The 25,597-nt window shown below is 39.0% G+C and overlaps 1 protein-coding gene across 1 annotated transcript in view; it reads left to right on the top strand.

Moving 5' to 3' along the window:
- cacna2d3a (calcium channel, voltage-dependent, alpha 2/delta subunit 3a) overlaps positions 1–25,597 on the top strand; it is a 192,817-nt gene that overhangs the window by 41,307 nt on the left and 125,913 nt on the right. Inside the window, exons 5-10 of the mRNA XM_016493046.1 lie at positions 4,240–4,402; positions 6,702–6,833; positions 6,897–6,919; positions 10,288–10,362; positions 11,028–11,117; positions 18,810–18,923. Of these exons, the coding sequence (XP_016348532.1) occupies positions 4,240–4,402; positions 6,702–6,833; positions 6,897–6,919; positions 10,288–10,362; positions 11,028–11,117; positions 18,810–18,923 (597 nt within the window). The remainder of the gene's footprint in view (positions 1–4,239; positions 4,403–6,701; positions 6,834–6,896; positions 6,920–10,287; positions 10,363–11,027; positions 11,118–18,809; positions 18,924–25,597) is intronic.

The following is a 25,597-nucleotide window of genomic DNA, read 5'->3' as shown; positions in this document are numbered from 1 at the left end:
CCCGTAATCAAGGCTCAGATCCAACTGCGAGTGAATTTTTTTTTAATTGAATTCACAGTATATGGAAACACACAGGAGATCCCGAATCCGAGAGAGACAGCCAAGCTCTTAGAAACCCAGTCCGAGAGCAGGAGTCAGGCCAATGGGAAACAAAAAGGCCGAGCAGGACCGGAGCACGGTCACACAGAACACACTTAGGATTCTAGGAGAGAACAAACAGTGGTGAGCGAGACAACGAACTGACAAAGGACCGTGAAACAGCGAGCCAGATAAAGGCAGCCCAGATAGGCTTCAGGTGAACCCTGATTAGGAGGCGGGGTTGCCAGACACAACACACACACACACACACACACAGGAATGATTGCCACAGAATGTGATTGTAAAAATGTTTATTGTTATTTGATGTTCACTCTTCACTCCTGTTGATTTCTGCATATTGCTGTTGGCTTTATTTATATATTATTTAATTTCTTCTACATTCTAAAGTTAATTATTGTTTTTTTACACTTGGTTCATTACCATAAAATCAATAATATGCAACTACAAACTGACTCTAAGTCTTGTCCTTTAGGTGTGTCTTATGTGGCATTTTTCTGTCAAATTTCTGTGGCATTTTTGTAAAAACAGACATTTCAAAATGCATCAAAAACTACAAAAAAAATCTACTGTTTGAAAGAATATTTATTTTAAATGTCTTTTCTAATGTTTATATATACATAAATTCACAAAATGTATCACAAAAGTTATAAGAGCAGTTGGCCACATCCAGTAAAATGAATGGCTCTCTATGGCCCTATGCTGGTCAAAACAATTTCTTTCCTAAACTGTAGTAATCTCTAACCAACAGATGGCAGAATTCTACAACCAACACCTAGATCAATATCCAGAAACAACTGAAATTAAATTTAGATCATCATTTAAGTGATTTTTTCATAAAAATTGAATACTTCACATGCAAGCTAATGGCGTAGTTGTGGAATTCTGTGGTAAATATGAACAAAAGTACTTCATATCTCCCAAAACACAGCATTAATGTATAGATGAGAAACAACAACAAAAAAAGATATATCATTTGTATGATTAAAAATGTATATATTTTTTACAATTGCTCTCTCAATTTTGGGGTCATATTGACCCCAAAGACCATAAGTGTAAACATTAAACGAGGACCATTTGAAGGTTAAGAATTCGTAAATATTCAATTCATCATTTATAAAGGATTGTCCCTACATCAATAGACAATTAGTAAGCAGTTTATAAATGCAGCTATAAATGCTTTGTTCTTGATTTATGAGCATATCTATAATGTGTTTAATAATTGTATTTTCATAATTTATTACTGATCAATTTATCATTCCTAAATTAAGTATTACATTATTTCAAAAACAGTATTTAGTTGTCATCAGTGGTTCATAAGATCATTTAGAAAGTGTAAGTAATGATTAACAAATTATTTAAATGTACATTTATACATATAATTTAGAAATATAGTAATAGTGTGGAAATAAATGCTTTATTAACACATATTCCTACTGTAATTCATGATTAATTCAGCTAGTTATAAAATATTTAGTAGTTGTCAGTTAACTATTTTCATGAGCTCATCTAAAGTGAAGACTATTTATGCCATGTAAAGCTTTTACAAAGAAGATTTAAAGGCTTAGGAAACAAACACAACACAGAGTAATACAGAACATATATATGTGTATTTATGTGTGTGTGTTTGAAGATGCAAAAAATGAAACTGTACAGCTGTACACTTGAAATATAAACCTCTGCAATATCATATGAAAATAAAAAAGGAATTAAATACGCAACAAAATGAAAAAAAAAAATAAAATAAAATAAAAAATAAGCAAGAAAGTAAATATAAATAAAAAGTAACAACAAAAGGAATATACGTCAACAAAATTAGCAACAAAACTAACAAAAACCAACAAAATTAAGAAAATATGCAAAATATTTTGGTGTCATAAGAAGGTTTTCTTGTTTCAGTTTCATGGCTGAGTGAAAATTCAGTGCAAACAGTGAGTCACAAAAAAGTGCCAAAATTCCACATAAAATCTTAGTGTTGCCAAATTTTAAATACATTCTACATTTCAAACTGAAGACTCAAAATTAGCTGCAATAGAAAAACAAATATATCCAACAAATGATCAATAATTTATTTTTATATCAGATTGCAGAGGCTTAAGGCCCAATCCCAATTCTACCCCTCAGCCCTTCCCCTTTCCCCTACCCCTCCATTTGGCGCGTTCACGTGAAGGGGTAGGGGAGTCTCGATTCTCTTTTGGTTGGAGGGGTAGGGGTAAGGGGAAGGGCCAGACAGCCCTTCAAACGAAGATTTTTCAGGACCACACTTCAAACGAAGGGGTATGAATTATCTCAGCGTAAACCGGCTTCAGCGGCAACATGGCTGCCCAAGCGAACAAAAAGACACATAAATCTAAGCATTTTTGCCATTAATAAAGATTTTAATGAAAAGTAATCATTTGTTTTATGTTACATTCAATCGTGAGTTCATATTTACGGTCATGTTATTCAAAGAAATGTTTGCAAACGTCATATCATTACAGACTGCACGATAGTGCCACAACATATTTTCATGTCTGATCAGGACGATAACCACCGTAGACATTGAGGAGGGCTAGTCCCCCAACAATTAGAAATCGCTAAATCCTTTTCTCAAATATTGTCAATTCTCGAGAGAGAGAGAGAGAGAGATGAAAGTTGTGTACGCGCTTTTGTGCGTCTCGCTTTACAATAAGTGAGTTTACTCTGATGATTTAATGATCTTATGAACCACTAACCATTCCTTACTGGTTTGTAAATAATGTAATACTTAATTTAGAAATGATATATTGAGCAATAATAATTTATGAAAGTAGAATTATTAAAAACATTATAGATGTGCTCATAAATCAAGAAGAAAGCATTTATAGCTGCATTTATAAAGTGCTTACTAATGTATATTAATGTAGGGACGATGCTTTATAAATGATAAACTGACTATTACTAATGCTTAACTAATGATTCATAGCATGCCGTTGTTATAAAGTGTTACCGACAGGGTAGAATGTTAGTAGAGGGTATTTTGAGCCATCACAGAATCTTTTGACTCCATATACAAAAAGTCTTTTATTGTGTTGCGATAAGTGAATGGAACTCATAAGCCCGTAGCAGAGCAGCTTTTACAGCATCACAATCCAAACTTATCAACCTTGACTGAAGTAGCAGTGATCACATCTCTTTGGGCCTTTTGAGGTCAAAGAGGCTTCTCATCGGCCACCAGCAACACAACAACGGCCTCTTTAACAGCACTGTCCACTGGCTCGGCTAGCAAAATCTGCATGTTCACCAATCTTTGATATAACTTTTTCAGTATTTCCAATAGTTCAAATAAAAAAAGTTGGATCAAACTCCATTACTAACCTCTTCCACGCATAATGAAAATATCCAATCAAACACAATGACTCGCAGGGTTGATAAAGTTATACTGGATCCCAGTTATTATGACCCTGTTTAGGGTGAGGTTAGTCACAGCATGTACTGTAGCAGTGACGTGGGACATCTGGTCAGGCCACAGCTGGGTCTGTCAGTCTCTTGTTTCACTGTCTCATCATGAGATGAATTTGAAATATTTATGGAACTTATGAAAGAGTGCTATCCAACATTACACCCAAGACCTCAACCTTGGAAGATGACAACCATTTAGATTATTGGTTGAATAATTAGTACCCCTGTTTTATCAGAATGCAGTAAAAGGAAATTACTAAGCATCCAAATATTGATATTATACTAAAATCTATTAACCTGGAAAAATTGAAAGTTTTATTGTCCTGAGGAAATATAAGTCTAAGGATCATTATCATAACAGCGAAAACTAACTTCATGTTTCCTGATAATGTCTTCCAAACATATTCTCTCTTTGTCCTCTTTGAACCAGTTCAGGCCTTCATTTCTATTTTACAAGTGAGAGAATTGGCAGTGCATGGAGGTAAACAGTGAATGAACAATTTATTCACCTAAAAGATTTAAGGACTAACAGTTGTTCTCAACCAACACACTGCTGGGCCGCATTCAAACCCTGTGTCTCTGAGGGAGGACAGTTGCTCTGCCAAAACAGAAGAAGTATTTCTGCATGTAGTTTTCACAGTGTGTTTTGAGTTTGATCAAGACGAAATAATTTGTGATGACCTCACTCTAGTCATTTATTACATTCTGTCTCTTTCTTGACAGTATGAGTACTTTAATGCAGTGCTGATCAATGAGATGGATGAGGAGGGCAGGAGTTTGGAGCTGGGTGGAGAATTCATCTTGCAGCCGAATGAACATTTCAACAATCTGTCTGTAAACCTCAGCCTCAGTGTCGTCCAGGTTCCAACTAACATGTACAACAAAGGTATGATCAGCATTAAATACGCTAGACACATCATCACTGTAAGATGACATGTACATCAAAAGGATGTTGATAGAGACATGTGTTTAGAGGTCAGTTCCAGTCCTCTGATTTGATTAGTCAAGCAGTTTCCAAATGCTGCTGATATTTCATATAACAACACTGGAAAGTTTCACTGTTTGTGATCATGTGAAGCTGCATCCCCCAGTGTTACTAGCCATAATTATTATTTTGAAGGAAATCTGCAACTCAGCTTAAGCAAGAATTACATTTTAAGATACTAAATATTATTGTTATGTCAACCAGAAACACACGCTCCACCTCAAAAGATTAGCATTGGTGCCACAATACATGTTTGTAGTAATACAAAATATTATGGAGCTCAGAAATGGATTTAAAATTTGCAGTCATTCTTCTGATCATTTTCATTCAATGTAAATGCAAATAATTGAAGAAGCAAATTAAAGTAAATGCACAAAATACAAGAAACTGGTGGAGAAGTGGCAGTGTAGGATCTGTAATGCTATTATCAACACTTACAATTTCACTTGAGATCTAAAAATAAATGTTTTACTATTTCTAATTTTATTGTTACTAGTCAGAACGATATTTTGATATATGTTCAACTTTTATTTGACTGCTAGAAATGTATAACTTTACTGTAATCCAAGCAGATCTCAAATTAGATTTTGACTAGTCATAATTAAATGGCAGATATCTGCATGTTTTACATCATTTGATTTATTCTTATAAGGTCTCACATACTAAAGCAAAGAGCCTCACGAAGCCATGCCTTATTGTAGCTGTTCTTAATTCACTGTAAACCACCCCTTTGCAGGGCTTGTTACTTTTAAATTAATAATTTAATTAAATTATTTCATGAAAATATTTATTGTAAAATGTATTTTATTCATTAAATAAACACAGCAACAAAAATGTAATGACATTTATAAAAAAGAATAGTTCTTCGCCAAGCAACAGCACAATGGTTGCCAAACAACACACAGGTGCAATAATACTGATTTAATGATGTTCTAGAGTACTTTACAATGGTTTTGAATGTGGCTTAACCAGTCATAATCAAAGACTGGAACGATCCATCATAATCTCACATACTAAAAATGTTAATATTAAAAACAAAGGTTAACTTTTTGAGGAAGACTTCTCAATAAAAAAAAAAAACTATATTCACTGTAAAAGTGTAATCAGAAGAAGGAGGATACCAAATCAAGCATAAGGGGTCCCAAGTGGAACCCAGAATGCATTGCATTACTTGCACTTAAGGATTATTTCCTTTTCTTATGAATAAAGCACCACTTGGTTACTGAATAAGATTCTGCTAAGAACTATCCCTCTTTCCTCTTTCATATGCAAATGTAGACTCCAGGGTAGGACTCTTATCAATGGACTGCTCGGCTAGTGAATAATAATTTCGAGTGAGAGTATTTTTCATCTTCTCTGTTTCTGTTTGTTCTGCACCTTAAAGCTGAAGTATGGACGTTTTTTTTTTAGCTTGTACATAAAAATTTGTGTTCTAAAATGGTCTCCTTTACCCTGATTCACAACTGTAAACTTCTAAAAGTGATTTAGAATTTAAGCTGTCAGCTCAGATTTTGCAGGAATATTTCAGTTTCATGAGACCACAGGATAGGAGTTGTAAATGGTAGTGAAGCATCGCAACAAGTCACACTGTAGGTCACATGACCTAGTAGTTCAAATGCTGATACAGGTGAAATAGCAGCACTCTTGGAAGGCCTCTCTTCCGATCAGATTCAAGGACCAGGACACACTGATTATGCCAGAGGTGAAAGAAAATTCATAGCATGAGAAAGTAGGTCGTCGGCCTGTAAGTTGAAGCTTGAACCCAGACCTGACTTGAACCCAGTTAAGATGCCGTGGCAGAACCTTAAACGGGTAGTTTGTGCTCGAAAACCCTCCGGTGTGGCTGAGCAGTTCTGCAAAGTAATGTGGGCCAAAATTCCTCCACAGTGCTGTAAAAGACTGTTCCCCAGTTATCAGAAGTGTTTGTTTGCAGTAATTGCTGCTAAATGTATCACAGCCAGATTTTAAGTTTGGTATGTGTTGGATACTTTTACCATGTACTTCAAGACTGGACAGCAGCTGCCAGATTTCATACAAATATATATAATATATTGTGTTTTCAGAATACTGATTGATACTGATTTACTTTTAATTTACTGTCACACACACACATACATACATACATATATATATATATATATATATATATATAATTATTGTTATAAATGTTCTGTCTAATTCATTCAGACTTCCTTTGCAGACTCAGCCATAGTGAATGGAGTGTACTGGTCAGAGGCACTCAATACAGTGTTTGTGGATAACTTTAAAAGAGACCCTTCTCTCATATGGCAGTACTTTGGTAGCGCCAAAGGTTTCTTCAGACAGTATCCAGGTGAGTTTTCAGTGGTTTTTTTTTCCTTTTCTCATTTCTTATATGCTGGCAGTGTTTAAAAAGTACTGCCAACTTACTTGGCTGGAGTGAGATTTTGTAGTGATGGGAAGTTCAGTTCTTTTCCGCGAACTGGTTCTTTCGGACATTTCGTTCCGAAAATTAAAAAAAAAAAAACGGTTCACCGGTAATGACGTCATTCGCGATGACATAACAATGTCAAGTCTATCGTCCCCGGCCGGGATGAAAATACACTCAACACATTCAAATATATAAAGTCAGTAATCATTACTTCAGTCAGTTAAAACATCATCAGTTTCTTACAGTTAAGATTTGCAACTAAAGCACCCAAATACAGGTACAGCCAGATATGCAAACGAGGATTTTTTTTACAAGTCTTAAAGATATAAAGTGAATAAATTAGTCCTCATCAGTGCAGAAACAATGATCCACTTACTATGCATAATCCATTACGATTTATTTGTTATTAAATAAACTTACTTTGCGCCCCTCATAGCATCAGTTGTCCAAAAGAACTGGTTCAGACGTGCTGTGTCAAGTCAGTCATTGTAGGCAATCATGTACTGTTTGGTAGTGTCACGCTGAATCACGCATGTGCAGTATCATCAGCTCATCGGTTCTCATATCGGACGTGTCCGAAAGAAACGGTTCTCGGTTCAGTGTACCAAGAACCGCTCTAACCGCTCTATCAGCTGCATGCTCTACTCGTGCTCATCAGTAGTTCTCTTTTCACAGCAGTTCAGTCGGTGTACTGTTTGAGTAGCTGAATAACAGGATATTGGTTTATTTCGAGTCAGAGGGAGTGTCAGGCATGTTAAAGTGAATAACTTAAGTAATTTGTGGTTTAGTGCTTACTGGAGATGCGAACCGTTTCAAACGATTCAGTTCGATTTGGTGAACTGGTTCGACCGGTTTACTAAGAACCGGTTAAAAAGAATGATTCGTTCACGAACCGGACATCACTAAGATTTTGATGACATAGGCTGAATCAATCAGATGGCACCATTTGAGGATCCAACAAATAATTTTTATTGAATTTGTTCCTAATACTGTAAGTTATCCAGCTATTTAAACTTAAAAGGGATAGTTCGCCCAAAAATGAAAATCAGCTGTTAATTTACTCACCCTCAGGCTATCCAAGATGTGGGTGACTTTTTGTCTTCGGTAGAACAGTAAAGACATTTTTTAGCTGAAATCATGGTCCTTAGTGATTTCTAAAATGCAAGTCAGCGGCTATCGACAATTGAGCGTTAAGAAAAAAGCATATACAGGCAATACAAAATTAATACCAGTGGCTCCTGATGATATTGTTGTCTTAAGAAGATGGTCTGTGCAAGAAACTGAAAATTATTTACAACATTACCTGTATTCCATAGCCTCAGGCAAACAGGGAAGTCTGATTCTTTACCACAAGCTGGTTCAAGGTTTAAATAGCCAATTCAACAGTTCTATTAGGTTTACTGTAATGAAGGATCCAAAAGCAGAGAGATGCTTAAATACAGGTTTATTTGAACAAAAGCCTTAAGCAGTTGCGCAGTCCATTGACCAGAAAATACAGACAGTCCAAAATTCCAAAGGGATAACTGGGCAGATGACAGGGACAAAAAGAGAGCAACACACAAGACCGACAAACTAATGAAATAAACAGCAAGAGGTGTGTGAAGCGTAAGAACACAAAACACACTGGCAACAAAAGGAAGAACGCAGAAGATGAAATAGCAGAGTAATCAGGGAGGAAATAATAAACAGCTGCGAGATGGCATGAGCGCTGCATTGATTGAAGAGCGTGATCACCTGAGAATGGCCACTACATGCAGAAGGAAAACAAAAACAAAAGAGAGAAAGATCAAACCAGAGTCCTAACACGTTTTTGTAAAGCCCTCAATAATGATGTGAAATAGATTTTAAAGCATATAAGGTGAATAAATTTAGTCTTAACTCATCTTTTTACATAAACCATGAGAAACCATAAAAAGTTTTTTCGCCCCTTTATTCAAGTGCTCAGTTCATGCATGGCTGTATCAGTAGCTTGTCAGTTCTTTGGTCCAAGTCAGAACTGCAGACCGTTTGCCTAAGGCTATGGGTTATGGGTAATAATGTTGTAAATAATAATCAATGTCTTGCACAGACTTTTATATATTGTCAGGAGCCAGAGGTATTAATTTTGTGTTTTTGCTAAATGCGCCCTTTTTTTATTCTCCAAAACGGGCAGCCACTTAATTGCATTCTATGAATCACCAAGAAGCACAGTTTCAGCTAAAAATCTTCTTTACTGTTCTACTGAAGAAAAAAAGTAACCTAAAATCTTGAATGGCTTGATGGTGAGTAAGATAACAGCAAATGTTCTTGTTTTTTTGGGGTAAACTTCCTTTAATGTTGTATTAGATGCACTTTTTAGTCAGCATTGGTTAGCTAAATGTTAACAGGCCAGTGGTAGAATGTTCCCTTTCAGTCGGTACGTCTCCGTTCCCTCTTTCAGGGAACGAGGGTTACCATATGTAACCGAGACGTTCTGCAGAAACACATCCGCTCCTCTAAACACAGTTACATGTAAATGTAAGGAACTTTATTAAGATGTTTTTAATCATACAAGTACGTTTTTCACTTATGTAAGTGATGACAGAGGGTTTTCATTCCACAGTGCACATTAAATTAATCGACCATGAAATGATGCCTGCCAAAGTGAAATTCCCAAACACTGTCTTACCGCTGGCGTTTCTTCATATTCATCATCTAATACTGTACGGCGAGCTCTGTAGTAGTCACCTTTGATTGCTGTAGAATACTGCTGCTTTAGACCAGACCATTTAAGAATGTGTGTTTTGTCCTATGCATCTGGAAAAATCCTATGTGCAAATGTATTGAATGATTGATTTTTTTTTAAATAAAAATTATATCTTGTAATATTGCTGTCTCTATAGCACACACATAAACAACATCACATCATGCAGCAGTGGTTAAAAATGAAATAATTGGAGAAACACTTTTTTTCTTACCACTAAGTTTCCCAGTTCACTCTGAATGGTTATAACAAAATACAGTGATCTGCAAGTGATTTTCATTTTCATGTTCAGTATTATTTAAAACGTCTGAGTGCAACTGGTACAATGGTCTCATCCCCACAGAAATACACTACATCATGATGAAGATTTGAAATTTTAGAGCTATTTTGCCTGCTGAAGAACTTGCATCCTTTCCCAGGGTCGATCATACAAATATCTTCTGTGGACTCCCCAGGATCCTGTTTAATACTAATCCATTTTTGTGGAACTCCTAACATGTATTTGTGGATGTTGTTGTGTTTATTTGAGAATTTGTTCAATTTTTGTGAATCTCTTTCCATTTATTTGTGGATCATAATATATGTATTTGTAAATACAAAACAATTCTATCCCTATACTGGTCTTGCTTGATGTATTTATTTTGTGTGTGGCAGTACAATGAGGAGCTGCATTATGTGGAGCCGTGTCTGAACGGAACATTAGTTCAAGCTGACGTTACCAACAAAGATGTAAGTACATTTTCTGATATACCTGTATGTAAACTATAACTAACTGTGTTGTCCACTGGTCAGTGTCAGGTTTGGCAAAAGAGATTTCAATAATGGGATAAACTCAAAATAGCTTTTGTGAAGCTCATGACAGGTGGTAAAAGTATCGGATGGACAAGGACAGAGGAAGCAGGAGACAAAGTCAAGGCTCAGAACCAGAAGGGCAGGGAGACTAATGACCAGAGTCCAGAGGGCAAAACAAAGCTCAGTATCAGAGGCAGACAGGAGACAGGAGTCATTGTCAGGGTCATGTAGACAAGCTGAAAACTACAGGCTGGGAGAAAAAACTACTGTCATCTATTTTTATGAATGATTTTGAGCACCTTATAACCAGCCCTTTGAAGGTTATCTGGATAAAAAAGGCTTTTAAAAGTTTTTCAGTGCAGTAAGAAGGACAGCATGACATCAACTTGGTGAGAGTCAAGTGAAAACCAGAGTATGAACTACAGTATGTTAGAGTCTGACCAAATGCTTTTCTAACAAATTGTTACTTTTTAATGAATGTGAAGTGTTGCTGGCCAAGACTTATCTGACACATAGAAAATTTGTACTTAAAAAAATGATGCACAATCCACATCAGCATGACATCTCTTACTGCTAGGTTGTGTTTGTGTTTTTCTCCATAGCATTTCCGTGACCATCTTGATAAGCTCTTTGCTAAAGGGATAGGCATGCTGGACGTGGCTCTGACTGAGGCCTTTGAACTTCTCAGTAATGTGAGTCCACATCCATACACCCATATTTGTGGGCATATTGAGGTCATTTCCTCTATAACTCCCCTAAAAATCAGAAGTAACCATGTGGTACATAGCTCGATAGATCTCATGTGTTTATGCATGAAAGCCTGGCAAAAAGTTAATATTACTTTCACAATTTAAAGGGGTGGTTGATTGCTTTTTTAACGTTAGTTAGTGTGTAATATTGCTGTTTGAGCATAAACAATATCTGCAAAGTTACGACGCTGAAAGTTCAATGCAAACAAAGATATCATCTGTTAAAATTATGGCAGTTTAATGCCTACAAAAATGGCTCGTAGGGACTACAACAAGCTCCTTCCCAGGTTTGTGACATTACAAACCCTGAAATTTACATAAACCCCGCCCCCAGGAACACACAACAAAGGGGCGAGGCCATCTGCTTTAGAGAAGAGGAAGGCCGTTTCTCAATTCCAAGTACGCAAAGTTCGCAAGTCCGGTAATTCTGCAAATGGAACAGCAGCGTACTTGATAACGTCAGTCAGCTCGCCTTGGGTACTCCGGTTATCTTCACTGTATGTATACAATACGATGAAATATGATATCAAACACCACTGCCTCTTTTCGTTTTCTTTTAAACATATTAATAGCTGCAAAAATTTAGTTCAGGGAACGTACATACATTATAGTGAAATGAAATAATATGTCAAACAGCATTGTCTCTTTTCGGTTTCATTTAAAATATTAATAGCAACAAAAATGTGCATGCAACGCGTACACGCATTACAATAAAACTAACCAGCATAAAGAGCGTTACAGTAATCCAGCCTAGTTGAAATGAATGCATGAATAACAACCTCTAAATCATTAAAACTGAGAAAACTTTTCAGCTTGCGAAGCACCTTAAGCTGCAAAAAACTGGCTCTGACTACAGAGTTAATTTGTTAGGGACTAGCCAAGGTGAGACTGCTCTCGGTGGATACATGAGCACTGAGCGCCCGCTGATCACGTGGAGCTCAGGTCTCCGAAATCGGCGAAGCTAATTTTCAAATAGGCGCTATCTTTATAAATAAACCACAGATTTGAGTTTTAAACAACTACATTCTCGCCCGAAATACTCTTACAACTGCATTTCATGACACAATAACAGTAATATTTTGAAAATTATGCAGGTTTTCTAATCCGCCATTAACGCTCGCTGGTTGGTGCGAAATGCATTCTGGGATACCTGGCTGCCTCAAGTTCGCACAAGTCACCTCTGGATGCATCCTTGATAAAAGGGGTGGAGCAAGAACACATCCGGGGATTTGAACTGTACTTGGCTAGATGTGAACTTTGAATTGGAACAGTACTTGGGTGACGACTGATGACAGTTCACAAGTCCACAAGAACACAAGTACAGACAAGGACGCATATTGAGAAACGGCCGAAGAGTTGTTGCCATGCCGTCAAAAATAGGGGTGCACGAAAAAATCTATTCATATATGAATCGCAATTCTATCTTCTACAATTCTAATGGATTCACAAAATCAATGTTCTAAGGCAGCGGTTCTTAATCCTGTTCCTCGCGTCACTCGATTAGACGCGCACTAGCAGTTTAGCCAATCACATTCACAACACACTGGGCCAGCTGACCAATCTGAGCCCATCGTGTATTTCTGAGGGAGGGGCATCATAAAAACAGGAAATCAGAGCGTTTATCAGAGAAGGGACAGAGCGGTGTGGAATAAAGGTAAATTATGTGAAAAAATAATGTGTGTGTGTTATTTTTTTAAATGAAGCATTAACACGTGTTAGACTGCACCCCATAAACACAATCAAGCCTAGAAAAAAAACTGTCAACCACCCCTTTAAAAGCTAATTCAACATTTTTTTCTATTGACATAATTATTGTATGTACAAATTATGTACAATTATGTAAGCTGTACTTTTGTGTGGATGTATATAACAGACTGTAAGTAAAGAGTTGCTAGTTTTCTCCTCTTTATTAAACAGTACTTGTTTAATGTATTACAGTAACAACCAGGGAGAACAAACTTTCACTCTCACACCACCCACAATAAACACAATATTTTATAATGAATTAAATAAATATATTACTTTCATAAATTACAATTGTCATAATACAATAAATAATCGATAATTATACACATTTTATTATAACTGTTAATTGTAATTATAATTATTTATAATTGTAATATTATTAATCGTAATAATTTTATTTGACAAAAATTTACAATAATATTTATATATTAAATTCTTCACTTTTAAAGCTTTTATTTAGGTGGTTTTCTGTAAACTTATATCCTCAGAAATGTTGGGAACTATGCAAATAAAATGTACCTAGCGCACATTGTGTTACCAACTGCTATACAGAGTTGGAGTTTTTTAGAAGCAACAATTACTGTCAACTGAGGCTGAGAACTGAACATTTATTACACAGTTTAGGGCTATCAAATATAAAGTATCCAACTGTCCCAAGTAAAAGTATCTTTATAGAAATAGACTCAAATAAGAAAAAAAGTACAGGAAAATTCTATAAACAGTGGCGCAGCTGAGTGGTGGGTTGCTGGAATCTACATGCAGATTCAGGGACTGATCACCCCAAAATAAAAATGTGTCATTATTGACTCATATTGTTTGAAATCTATATGAATTTCTTCTTCTGCAGAACACTAAAGATCATATATAAAAAAAAACGAAGGAAAAAAAACCCTGTTTTTATACGCTGACTTTCTGAAAAACTGAGACATATTGAAATATATGAGAGCCAGTTTGATCTCTAGGAGCTCTCGGTTTCCGGTGTAATAATTGTGCTCTGCATGGGTGAGTTTCTTGGAGAAGTAAGCACATGGATGAAGATGGGCTCGATTCCCCTACTGCTCAGAGAGGACAGTACCCATGCCTGTTGTAGAAGCATCAACATCGACAATGAATTGATATCTGGATCATGGTTTAAGCAGAGAAGTGGACGTGAAGGCTCCTTCAGTCGTTGAATGGCATGGGTGGCCTCGGGTGACCAGGACAGAGATCTGGGCATTTTCTTTAGGAGTGATGTTAAAGGAGCTGTGATCTGACTGTAGTTCTAAATGAATCAATGGTTCAAGTTTGTAAATTGGAGAAAGTGTTGGAGTTTTTTGATTGTAGATGGTTCTGGCCATGACTTAACCATTATTCAACCATGGTTGAATGCTTCAACCATATCTTCATACATCTTGATACTATCGGTACTGATGACATATTCTAGGAACTGGGTGGAGGACTGATAGAATGAACACTTTTCAGCTTTGAGATATACAGAACTGTGCAAAAGTCTTAGGCCATTGGTATTTTCACGAGCAAAAATGGTTTTAAGTCAGTTATTTCTATCTTTTGCTGTAGCGTGTCAGTAGGAAATATCAGTTTACATTTCCAAACATTCATTTTGCCATGAACTGTAATCCAGTGAGATTTTTGTATGCACAAGAAGTCTGTCAACAGCCAATATGCTCCACACAGAGATCTGATCTCGCCATCATCGAATCATACTAAATCCAAAACTGTGACAACATCTCCAAGGCACATGAAGAAACCTTCCTACAAACTACCTGAAAAAATATGAAAAAAAAGCTGTTTTAAATGCAAAGGGTGGTCACAAGAAATGTTGATTTGATTTAGTTCAGTGGTTTATAATCCTAGTCGTGGGGACCACCCGCTCTGCACATTTTGCATGTCTCTCTTATTTGACACACCTAATTCAGATCATCAGCTCATTAGGAGACTCCATGAACTGAACTGAATGTCTCAAGTAAGGGATACAGACTTGATGGTGGTGAGATCAGTTCTGTAAATTAAACTGATATTTATTGCTGACACACTATAGCAAAAGATAGAAAAAAGCTTAAAAGCTTAACATTTTTTTGGTAAAAATACTAATGGCCTAGGCACAGTATGGTAGATAGTGTTTTCTCAGCTTGACCAGGACGAGCTCCTTCAAGTGGCGAAGTTCTGGTTCATTCTGGGAGTACACAAAGATGTCATCAACGTAAACCATGATAAGACACTAAAGGTACTCCCGGAATACCTCGTTCATGAACCCTTGAAACACGGAGGGGGTGTTGACCAGATCATACAGCATCACTCTTTGTTCATAGTGGCCAGTAGGTGTAATGAAGGTGGTCTTCCACTTGTCCTCACTCTGGATCCAGATCAGGTTGCAAGCACTGTGCAGGTTAAGTGTGATGAATATTGTCACTCTATGCAACAGTTCCAAGGTAGCCAGAACAAAGAGAAGTGGATAATGATATTTGACTGTAATTTTGTTCAGTGACCAGTAATCAGTGCAAGGCCTCAAGCCTCCATCCTTTTTGGCCACAAAGGATGTATTAGACTGGACCAATGAAATACTTGATGGTGCCCCTACCTAGTGCTTTTCCAGTTATGGAAAATTGGATTGTATATATGGATGTACAGACTTCTTTTCTGTGCTTGAGTTGATGGCAGCATTCCCAAGATGATGTTTCCAGTTGACCTAGAGTTGAGGAGAGTATTAACTGTAAGAGACACATCAGAGGCAGTAAAAATCAGAGTGGAAGTTAATGGCTTGACACCTAACTCACCATGGGACGAGGAAGGAGGATGGGACATGCTGACTTCACTTGTCCCTCAACATTGCATTACAGACATAAATGCTGGGCCAGCTGGCAGAGACATTCAGCAAGGGATAGGAGAAAGGCATCAAATTACATGGCCTCTACTGCTGGATCTGGAGGAGCTGATGAAGTTACAGCCACAGCACCAGAGTGAAACCTTGATGATGGTAACACTGGCTCATTCCATCCACTAGAAGCATTGAGCTGAGAAATCTTTGCCTTGGCATAACCTGAATAGCTGTTCACTCACAGACATATCACCAGCTGGATGGTTCCAAATGATCTCTTCCCATTGGAGAGCTCTTCCAATTAGTAAGGAAATAATCAAAGACATCTTAGCCCTCTCAGTGTGGAATCGCTGCAGCTGCATCTCGAGGGGCAAGTGAGCAGTGGAGAAGAAAGACCTTGCAGCCCTCTCTGGAGCGAGAGTAGGGAGCTGGATTGGTCATAGTGTACACCGGTGACAAAGAAGGACCAGGAAGAGTGACTGTGGTTCTAGGTGTCTGGGTAGAAACACAAGAGGTGAGGTGAGAGTATGTTGTAATACATCAACAAGTTCCTTCAATGGATCATTTGGGTTGGTTCCTGCCAGGTTAATCTTTTAGGTCTGGCCTTCTATCACAATATGGCACAGACTCAAAGATGATAACACAGAATGTGAAACAAATGGTGGTAAGTTTATTGAAAGTGGCATGAACATAACCTAACAGGTGAGTATAACTTTATAGTGTGCAGTGACTGTGGTGACTTGAATAATGGTGCTAGGATTTGTCTTACTGGATTTTGGGAACACACTGGAGGACAGATGAGACGAAGAGAAGACCTTGAAGACCCTGAGATGATATTCAATCAATTTAGAGTTGACTTAGAAGACTTAGAGAAGACTTGGATTACTGGATGATGACTTTGGACTGACTTGGAACAGAAATTAGGAAGAGGATACCGGTAGTTTTTCCAAGGTAAGTATCCAGGTAAGAAAGCCCGTATTTTTCTAGATGAGGTCATACAACTTTTGATGCAGAAATTAGGAAGAGGATACCGGTAGTTTTTCCAAGGTAAGTATGCAGGTAAGAAAGCCCGTATTTTTCTAGATGAGGTCATACAACTTTTGATGGTGTGTGTGTGTGTGTGTGTGTGCTTTATAGTGCTGGTGATGAGCGCTGATGAGTGACAGGCATGTGTAGTTAGTATCCTGGTGCTTATGATGGCTGGGTGAGAAAGGGAGAGTCTGGCATGACTGTGATGTTTCTGTCCCTCCATTAAAACTCCAGGTAACCAAAACTTTGAGGATCCAGAAAGGGCCTAAAGGTGTCATAAAACAAATCCATATGAACCAAGCAGTTTAATCCAAGTCTTGTGTAAAAGATACAATCTCTTTATATTATAAACTTTTGGTTACCTAGACAATGCAGAAATATTTCAGATTTCATTAAAATATCCTAATTTGTGTTTGAAGATGAACCACAGTCTTATGAGTTTAGAACAACTTGAGTGTGAGATACAATGGCAGAATTTTCTTTTTTTGGTGAACTAACCCTTTATAACTGGAGTGAGCTGAATGATTGAGTTGTTGACAGGCTTTTGTGCTTTTAAAAAATGTGAGACAGTGCAGTGAAATAGAAAAGTCTCAATTTATAATTTTTTCTAGTATGGCGATGTATATTTGCTATAGAAATATGTTATTTCATCACATACCAAACCCCGCTCAGCATGACAATTTTTGTACATCTGTTGACTTTTTGTCATTTGTCAAGGCCAAATGTTTGCTATAAAGACATTAAATCAATTAGAGTTTTGCAGGTTTTGTGCATATCTACTAGCTTTAAAGTAATCTATATGCTAGTTAACTTTTAAACATTGACCAAAAAATAATAATAAAAAAATCAGAAGCAGATTTAAATTTGCAGTTTCTCTCTATTTACTAAACAGATACAAGCAAAACCGATACTCGCTCCGCTCCAACGGCTCTCAGCACCACCCCACTCGTCACAAATGTAATTGCTCAGGTCAAAAAATTTTAACATGTTACTACGATACACATACTACTACTACTACTACTACTACTACTAAAAATAAACAAATTGCTTGTGCAATGAAGCAATGCTTTAAATTTGCAGTTTCTCTCTATTTACTAAACAGATACAAGCAAAACCGATACTCGCTCCGCTCCAACGGCTCTCAGCACCACCCCACTCGTCACAAATGTAATTGCTCAGGTCAAAAAATTTTAACATGTTACTACGTTACACATACTACTACTACTACTACTACTAAAAATAAACAATTTGCTTGTGCAATGAAGCAATGCTTTTATCCAAAAAATGTGAAAATAGGTGTGCAAGAGCCAACAATATCCATAATGTACAATGTCACTATGCATAATGTACTATGCTTTATTAGAATGCAAGCTAGAAACAAGCTAGAGAAATGAAAAAGTATGTGCAGTGTGTCTTCTGATGCAGATCGGGTGGAGGTTGATGAGCAAAATGTTTGATGACCAGATAAGCTTTACCACTCTCATTTCAACAATGGCCAGGTTTTGCAGGTTTGCACTGTACAACATTAGGAAATCAGACCATTCTTTTATGTGACACAACTCCTCGTCCAAGTCAATACATGGACAAGACTCAATAACCAAGACAGAAAACACAGGGGTATATAATGGCTGACACAAATGAGCAAACAAGACACACCTGGAATCAATGATAGGGTAATCAACAGAAAAACTACAACTAGACTACAAATATACAGGAAACTGAATAGACAAAATACATGACCCTAAACAGAAAACAGACCAAAACCATAAAAGGCAAGTGTACATCCAATGTACACTCTTAATCATTGTGGGTATGAATGAGTGAATAAATTTAAGGATGCAATTTTATAAATTTAATTAAAATGTTAAATTTAAATTCAATTTTAAAAATTGAATTCAGACACCACTACAAAGTTAGGACACTGTGTGAAAAATTAAGTGTAAAAACAAATTAAGTGTATTGGATTAGCTATTACTGCTAATTGCCATGTTGCCATGCACTAATTTATTGTAACCTCTTATTAAGTAATATGTATGTGTGTTCAGTTTAATGAGACGGGCCGAGGCAGTGTGTGCAGTCAAGCCATCATGTTGGTGACGGATGGAGCTGTGGAAACATATGACGCTGTCTTTGCCCAGTACAACTGGCCTGATAGAAAGGTAAGAAGAGTTTCTGTATTCCCAGTTTGCGGAGTCAAGTGCAGAATAATTTTACAGACTGAAATGCTTTAAATGTAGTAACAATTATTGTCTCACAGAGTTTTTATACATTTTCTCACATAAAGAATGCCAGATTTTATCAGAGATTGCTGTTCCTGTTTTTTTTTTTCCCAATCAGTTTTTACTGATGAGTAAGAGAGTGGTTAGAGATATATAAAAATAATAATATTCAGTTCAAAATAATAATATTCAGTTCAGGAGACACTCCAAATATGAGTTAATACTAATGCACTCCTTCATCCATCCCTGAATAGGGAAGGATGGGATGGAAAAAAGATGGGATGTCAAACTCTAAATAATTTTCAAAGGGTAAAAATAAATAAATAAATAAATACATACATACATAAATATATAAAATAAAACACATTTTAATTCCTTCTGAGACAACAGAGGCCTGTTGCACAAAGCCGGTTTGGGTTTTTACCCAGGTAAGTTCGCGTTTAGTTTGAGCAAACTCTTGAGTTTGGGTTGGTTTTGAACGTGTTTCATCACCATGGTAACTTACGCTACACAGCTACCCTGCTCCGGAGCAGGTTTTATTCTGGTTTCTATTCTCCAAACTGGACCAATCAGCTGTGAGCAAAGTGACATATCTGATGCAATGAAGCCACTCCCCCGTATCTTTAGCTCCAAATTAAATCAGCTTACAGTCAAAGAATTTTAGAGACAAAATTGCTTGACCTTTGCTGCTACTTATTTATTTATTATATTTATAGTATAGCAATTATAAATGTTTATAATTCAGTGTCAGGGTTCTGTCACCTCGAACTAGTTTATTCATGGTTTTGTGACAGAGCCCCCGTCACTCCCGTCATGTTGTTATTTTCATGTGAGCGTACGGCTTCGAGTGTGCTTGAGCCATGCGCTCTCGTCTGCATGTCCTGTTTCCCTGTTTCATGTTGGAGCGTGGTGTTCGGATCCCGGCACTCATGTCTTGTTGAGTTTCGGTTTAGTGTCGGGGTTCGGATTCTCGTGCTCTATGTTTTGTCTTGTTGTGGGAGCGGGCAGTCTCGAATTCGCTCAGGCTGTGCGCTCTTCTGTCCGCGTTTATTGCATTGTTTTGTGCGGTTCGTGTTCAGCCGCGTGCTTTACGGTTGTCTTATGTTGTTGCACGCAGTTCATGTTTTTATCGGCTGCCTGCATTCATATTATGTCTTGTGCTGTGTTGCACGCAGCTTGTGTTTTTCATTGGCTGTGTGCTTTCATGTTGTCAGGTCTTGTGTGAACACGCGGCTTATGCGTATTCTCATTAGTTGCGTGTTCGGGTCTTGTTTTGCACATGGCTGGTGATTGTGTTTTGCTGGCCATGTGCTTTTGTTTTGTTTTGTGTGTATAAACTTTAATGTATCCAACTATTAAAATGGCTAAACTTATATGTTTTCCTTTTGAGCTCTGTGTAAAACTATATATAAATAATTAAATTCATTTGATTCCTTTGCATAGTCATGTCTTTTCTTTCTGCTGCCTTCTCAAACTTTTGCTGCAGAAACAGTGTTTATTCCTGCCTTGTAAATGCATTTAAATTCATTATATTTTTAATAACGACATCTCTTAAGCATCAGCAGAGAACTGAATTGTGCCAGCTCTCGCGAGAAGTGAATCAAACCAATGCTATCCATGTTCCGTGTGATTGGCTGTTTGCTGCACACTTTCAGGTGCACGCGCTCCAGAGTTAATCACAAACTCTGGTTCAAACTCGGAGTTGACAGAGAATGTTTATATCAAGCTTTGTGAGCCCGCCGATCCTAATCTAAACCAGGTTGGATTTGTTTGGTTTTGACAACTCTAAACCTGCTCTGAAAATCTGAGTTTGTTCAGCCAGCTTCATGCAACAGGCCACAGATGAAAAGCTGGATCTAGCTTGGCAGGTATGAAGAAAGAATTGTGGACTATGGGAATGGATAAACTATTTGTTTATGACCAACATGTGGTCTAAACTGCAGCCATATCCTATTAAAACTAATAACAACAGGTTTATTGGAATGGCATTTCTGAACAATAGAGGACAGTGCATGACAGTAAAATTAGCTACCTATGTCACACTTGTTTTGGGTTTTGTTTATTGTTCATTGTTTTCATGTCTTTTATTTTGTTATTTTGCCTTGTCATGGATCTTTTTAGTCATGTGATCTTGCAATGTGGCCCTCTTGTTCTTTTGTCTTGTTCCGATTAGTTCCTTAGTTGCATATGTCATGTTCTGATTGCTTGGTTCTTATCATGAATCAGAGTCAGAATAAGAAAGAGCTTTATTGCCAAGTGTGCTTACACACACAAGGTGTTACGGGGCGAACGAGACGTGAGATGTGTGAATCCATCTGCAAAGCTTTTATTTAAAGGCGTGGTCATAAAATAGGCAAGGTTCTGAAAATGGCAAACAGTTATATTGAGGACAAGACAAAAGAGTAATCCAAAACGGGCGTGAGTCAACACAGTCCGAAACAGCAGGCAAAGGGTTAATCCAAGATAAACAGGCAAGAATCAGGTAACACGGGAAAGCAGGCAAGACAAGACTATGACTAGGAACTAAGAACTAGAAAAGAAACCTGGCTCCGTAATGTGCTACCACTAGGAGAGCGATATACACAAACAATACTGAGCAGTGAGAGAGAGGAAGTCCATGGCTTATGTAGGGTGTGTGATTGGCTGCAGCTGCGTGTACAATCAGTGCAATGGATGATGGGAAATGTAGTCTGGGATGACATGTAACAGTTTGTGTAGTGTGGGAGTCAATCTAACGGAAAGGGTGACCTCTGGTGGCAATCGGACGGAAGTCCATGGACAGGATTCGTGACATAGCCCCCCCCCCCCCCAAGGAGCAGCTTCCAGATGCTCCTAAAACAGTAAAATCCAGGAGGGTGGTGGAGCGGAGGCGGAACAGGGGGAGGGATGGAGGGCCAGATCTTTGGCCCACCAGAGCATGAGAGTGATCAGGAACCCATGGCAGGGACTGGGGCCTAGGGAAAACTGTAACACAGGAGACAGACAGTGCATTTACGTTCTCAAGGACTGAGGCAGGAAATACAGTGGCCTTATTAACGCACCACGGAGGAGCATAAGAACACCAGGCCAGAGCAGACGGAGCAAGAGACCATCACGGAGGAGCAGACGGAGCAGAAGACCACCACGGAGGAGCAGAGAGAGTAGAAGACCACCAGGCCGGAGCAAACGGAGGAAAAAACCATCACGGAAGAGCAGATGGAGCAGAAAACCACCACGGCGGAGCAGACAGAGCAGAAGACCACCAAGCCGGAGTAGACGGATCAGAAGACCAGCAGAGCGTAGCCGAAGACCACCACGACAGAGCAGACGGAGCTTTGGCCCACCAGAGCATGAGAGTGATCAGGAACCCATGGCAGGGACTGGGGCCTAGGGAAAACTGTAACACAGGAGACAGACAGTGCATTTACGTTCTCAAGGACTGAGGCAGGAAATACAGTGGCCTTATTAACGGTCTCTTTGGGCATGACTGACAGTGCTAAAAGTTCAGTGTTGGTCTCCTTGAGAGTGGCTGGACAGACAGACAGTTCAAAGTTGGGGGCAATGGCAAAAACTGAGTGGGTTGACAGTTCACAATTAGATTCAAGAGCAGACCTAAGACAGGCAAACAGTTCAAAACCGGATGTATTGACTGAAATTGGACTGGTAGACATTTCATAACCAAGATCAGTAACTGAAACAGGACTGACAGAAAGTTCAGATATATTACTCAAGATTGGGCAGACAGATAATTCAAAGTCTGGCTTATTGACTGAAACTGAACAGGAAGACAGTTCATAAACAGGCTTACAGATTAGGACTGTCAAGGCAGACAGTTCAGCAGACACATTTGGGGAAACAGAACAAGCAGACAGTTCATGAATGGTCTCTAGAGCACTGACGGGGTTTACGAGACAGACATGGAGTGCATTTATATTTTCTGGGCTCATAACTGGAAAAATGATGCACAGGTATAATTATGCAAATGATAACAGGTTCCTTGATTGGAACTGGACAGACAGTGAAATCAAACAAACTCTGGGATACTGGACAAGTTGACAGTTCAGCAGACACATTTGGGGAAACAGAACAGTCAGGAAATTCAGAGACAGCGTCCTTGGCTGGGACGGGAAAGGACAAAAGTCTATAATTGGCCTCCTTAGCCCTAACAGGGCAGGCAGCGGATTCACTAATGGCCTCCATAGCCGTTACAGGACAGGAAGTGAGTTCACAGACGGTCTCCATAGCCAATACAGGACTGGCAAAGGGATCATAGACAGCCTCCATAGCCGTGACGGGACAGGCAGAGAGTTCATAGATGGCCTCCTTGGCCAGAACAGGACAGGACGAGAGTTCATAAGTGGATACCACTGACACCTCTGGAGGTTCTGTAGTGGATGCCGCCACCTCTGGAGGTTCTACAGCCGTACCATCAAGAAAAAGGGAGAGTTCATTAGTATTCTCCTTAACAGGACATATACAAAGTTCAGCAATGGTTCCTTCGACCACGACATGATGGGCTGAAAGTGCATTGCTGGGCGCCACCACTATGCAAGGAGCTGAAGCGAGCACTGCCGCCTCGGGAGGTTCTGAAGCATACGCCGCTACCTCTGGAGAAACTGCAGCAGACACCATCTCTTCGGGGAACACAGCAGTGAGCGCCACTATCTCAGGAGGTTCTGCAGCATCAGCCGCCACCTCTGGAGACACCATAGTGAACGCCGCCACCTTGGGAGGTTCTGTGGTGGTGTATGCAGCCCAAACACACCAAAAGGTAATCCCCCATATGGGAAATGCTACAGACAAGATCAACTGTGACTTGACTTGACTCATGAAGATCAGCTGTGACTTGACTTGACCCATGACGATCAACTGTGACTTGACTTGACTCATGAAGATCAACTGTGACTTGACTGGACTCATGTAGATCAACTGTGACTTGACTTGACTCATGAAGATCAAATGTGACTTGACTGGACTCAGGAAGATCAACTGTGACTTGAAGATCAACTGTTACTTGACTTGACTCATGATTGGCAGTTGTGACATAACGGGGCACTGTTGTGTCCGCCATTTTGCAATCAGGCTCCGCTGTCGTCGCCATTTTGTGAGCATGCTCTAGTGCGGCCGCCATTACACGAGTGAGTGCGGGGTCGCCTTCCTCTGCGATACCCACAGTGAACGCTGAACCAACAGACAACAGAGCATAATCCATAAAATCACTTAGAGAAGAACGGGGACCCTCACGGATTAATCGTGTCTTTAAAGGTTCATTGATACCCTCACAAAAAAAGTCTATGAGCACACAGTCAGGCAGATCAGAAAAATATGCAAGATCTAAATACTCTTGTACATAATCCTCGAGTGATCGCAAGCCCTGCTCGAGGGTTAATAACAGTCTTGCAATGTCCATACCTGGCCAATGTCCAAATGAAAAGCTGCTGGATCCTTGTGTGGCCGAGTATTCTGCTATGGGGCGAACGAGACGTGAGACGTGCGGATCCATCTGTAAAGCTTTTATTTAATAGGCGCGGTCATAAAACAGGTAAGGTTCTGACAATGGCAAACAGGTATATTGAGGGCAAGACAAAAGAGTAATCTAAAACGTGCACGAGTCAGTCGACAGCGAATGTTATCCAGAGGGCTTGACAAGAGGGAGAATCCAATAACACGAGCAATAGTCCAGGCGAGGTGCAAACACAGTCCGAAACAGAAAGACAAAGGGTTAATCCAAGATAAGCAGGCAATAATCAGGTAACACGGGAAAGCAGGCAAGACAAGACTATGACTAGGAACTAAGGACTACAAATTAGGGCAGAAAACTGGCTCCGTAATGTGCTACCACTAGGAGAGTGATATACGCAAAGAATACTCGGCAGTGAAAGAGAGGAAGTCCATAGCTTATGTAGGGTGTGTGATTGGCTGCAGCCGTGTGTGTAATCAGTGCAATGGATGATGGGAAATGTAGTCCGGGATGACATGCAACAGTTTGTGTAGTGTGAGAGTCAATCTAATGGACAGCGTGACCTCTGGTGGCAATTGGACGGAAGTCCATGGACAGGATTCGTGACATAGCCCCCACCCCATCTCAATATAATCCAGGAGGGCGGTGGAGCAGAGGCGGAACAGGGGGAGGGATGGAGGGCCAGGTCCACGTGGAAGTGGAGAGACCAGGAGCAGAGAACCAGGGTGACGCAGACAAAGCAGGTAGCCAAAGCGGAGCCGGCGGAGTTGACAGAGCAGAGAACCACCACGGCGGGGCAGTCGGAGCAGAAAACCACCACGGAGGAGCATAAGAACACCAGGCCGGAGCAGACGGCGCAAGAGACCACCACGGAGGAGCAGACGGAGCAGGAGACAAAGGAATTTGTCTTGGTGACAGAAGCTTCCAGTGCACAGACAGGATGACAGGTGACAAGACACAGATAACTAAATAAACAAGTCATTAAAACTAAATATGTGAAACACAATACACAATAGACAAGAAGTCAGTAGACAATAATTGTAGGTACAGGTGTACTATATACAATAATTAATAAGGGAATTTGAATAGATGTAAGATATGTTAAATCAGTAACATATGTGTAATAAATATAAGTATGGATAGTGGGTATTGCACATGTTTTATTGCACATATG

This window comes from Sinocyclocheilus anshuiensis, unplaced genomic scaffold (assembly GCF_001515605.1).
Source record: "Sinocyclocheilus anshuiensis isolate Anshui unplaced genomic scaffold, SAMN03320099.WGS_v1.1 scaffold1894, whole genome shotgun sequence".
Taxonomy (NCBI): domain Eukaryota; kingdom Metazoa; phylum Chordata; class Actinopteri; order Cypriniformes; family Cyprinidae; genus Sinocyclocheilus; species Sinocyclocheilus anshuiensis.
Note: the sequence above shows the minus strand (reverse complement) of the source record. Positions and strands in the feature narration are given on the sequence as shown.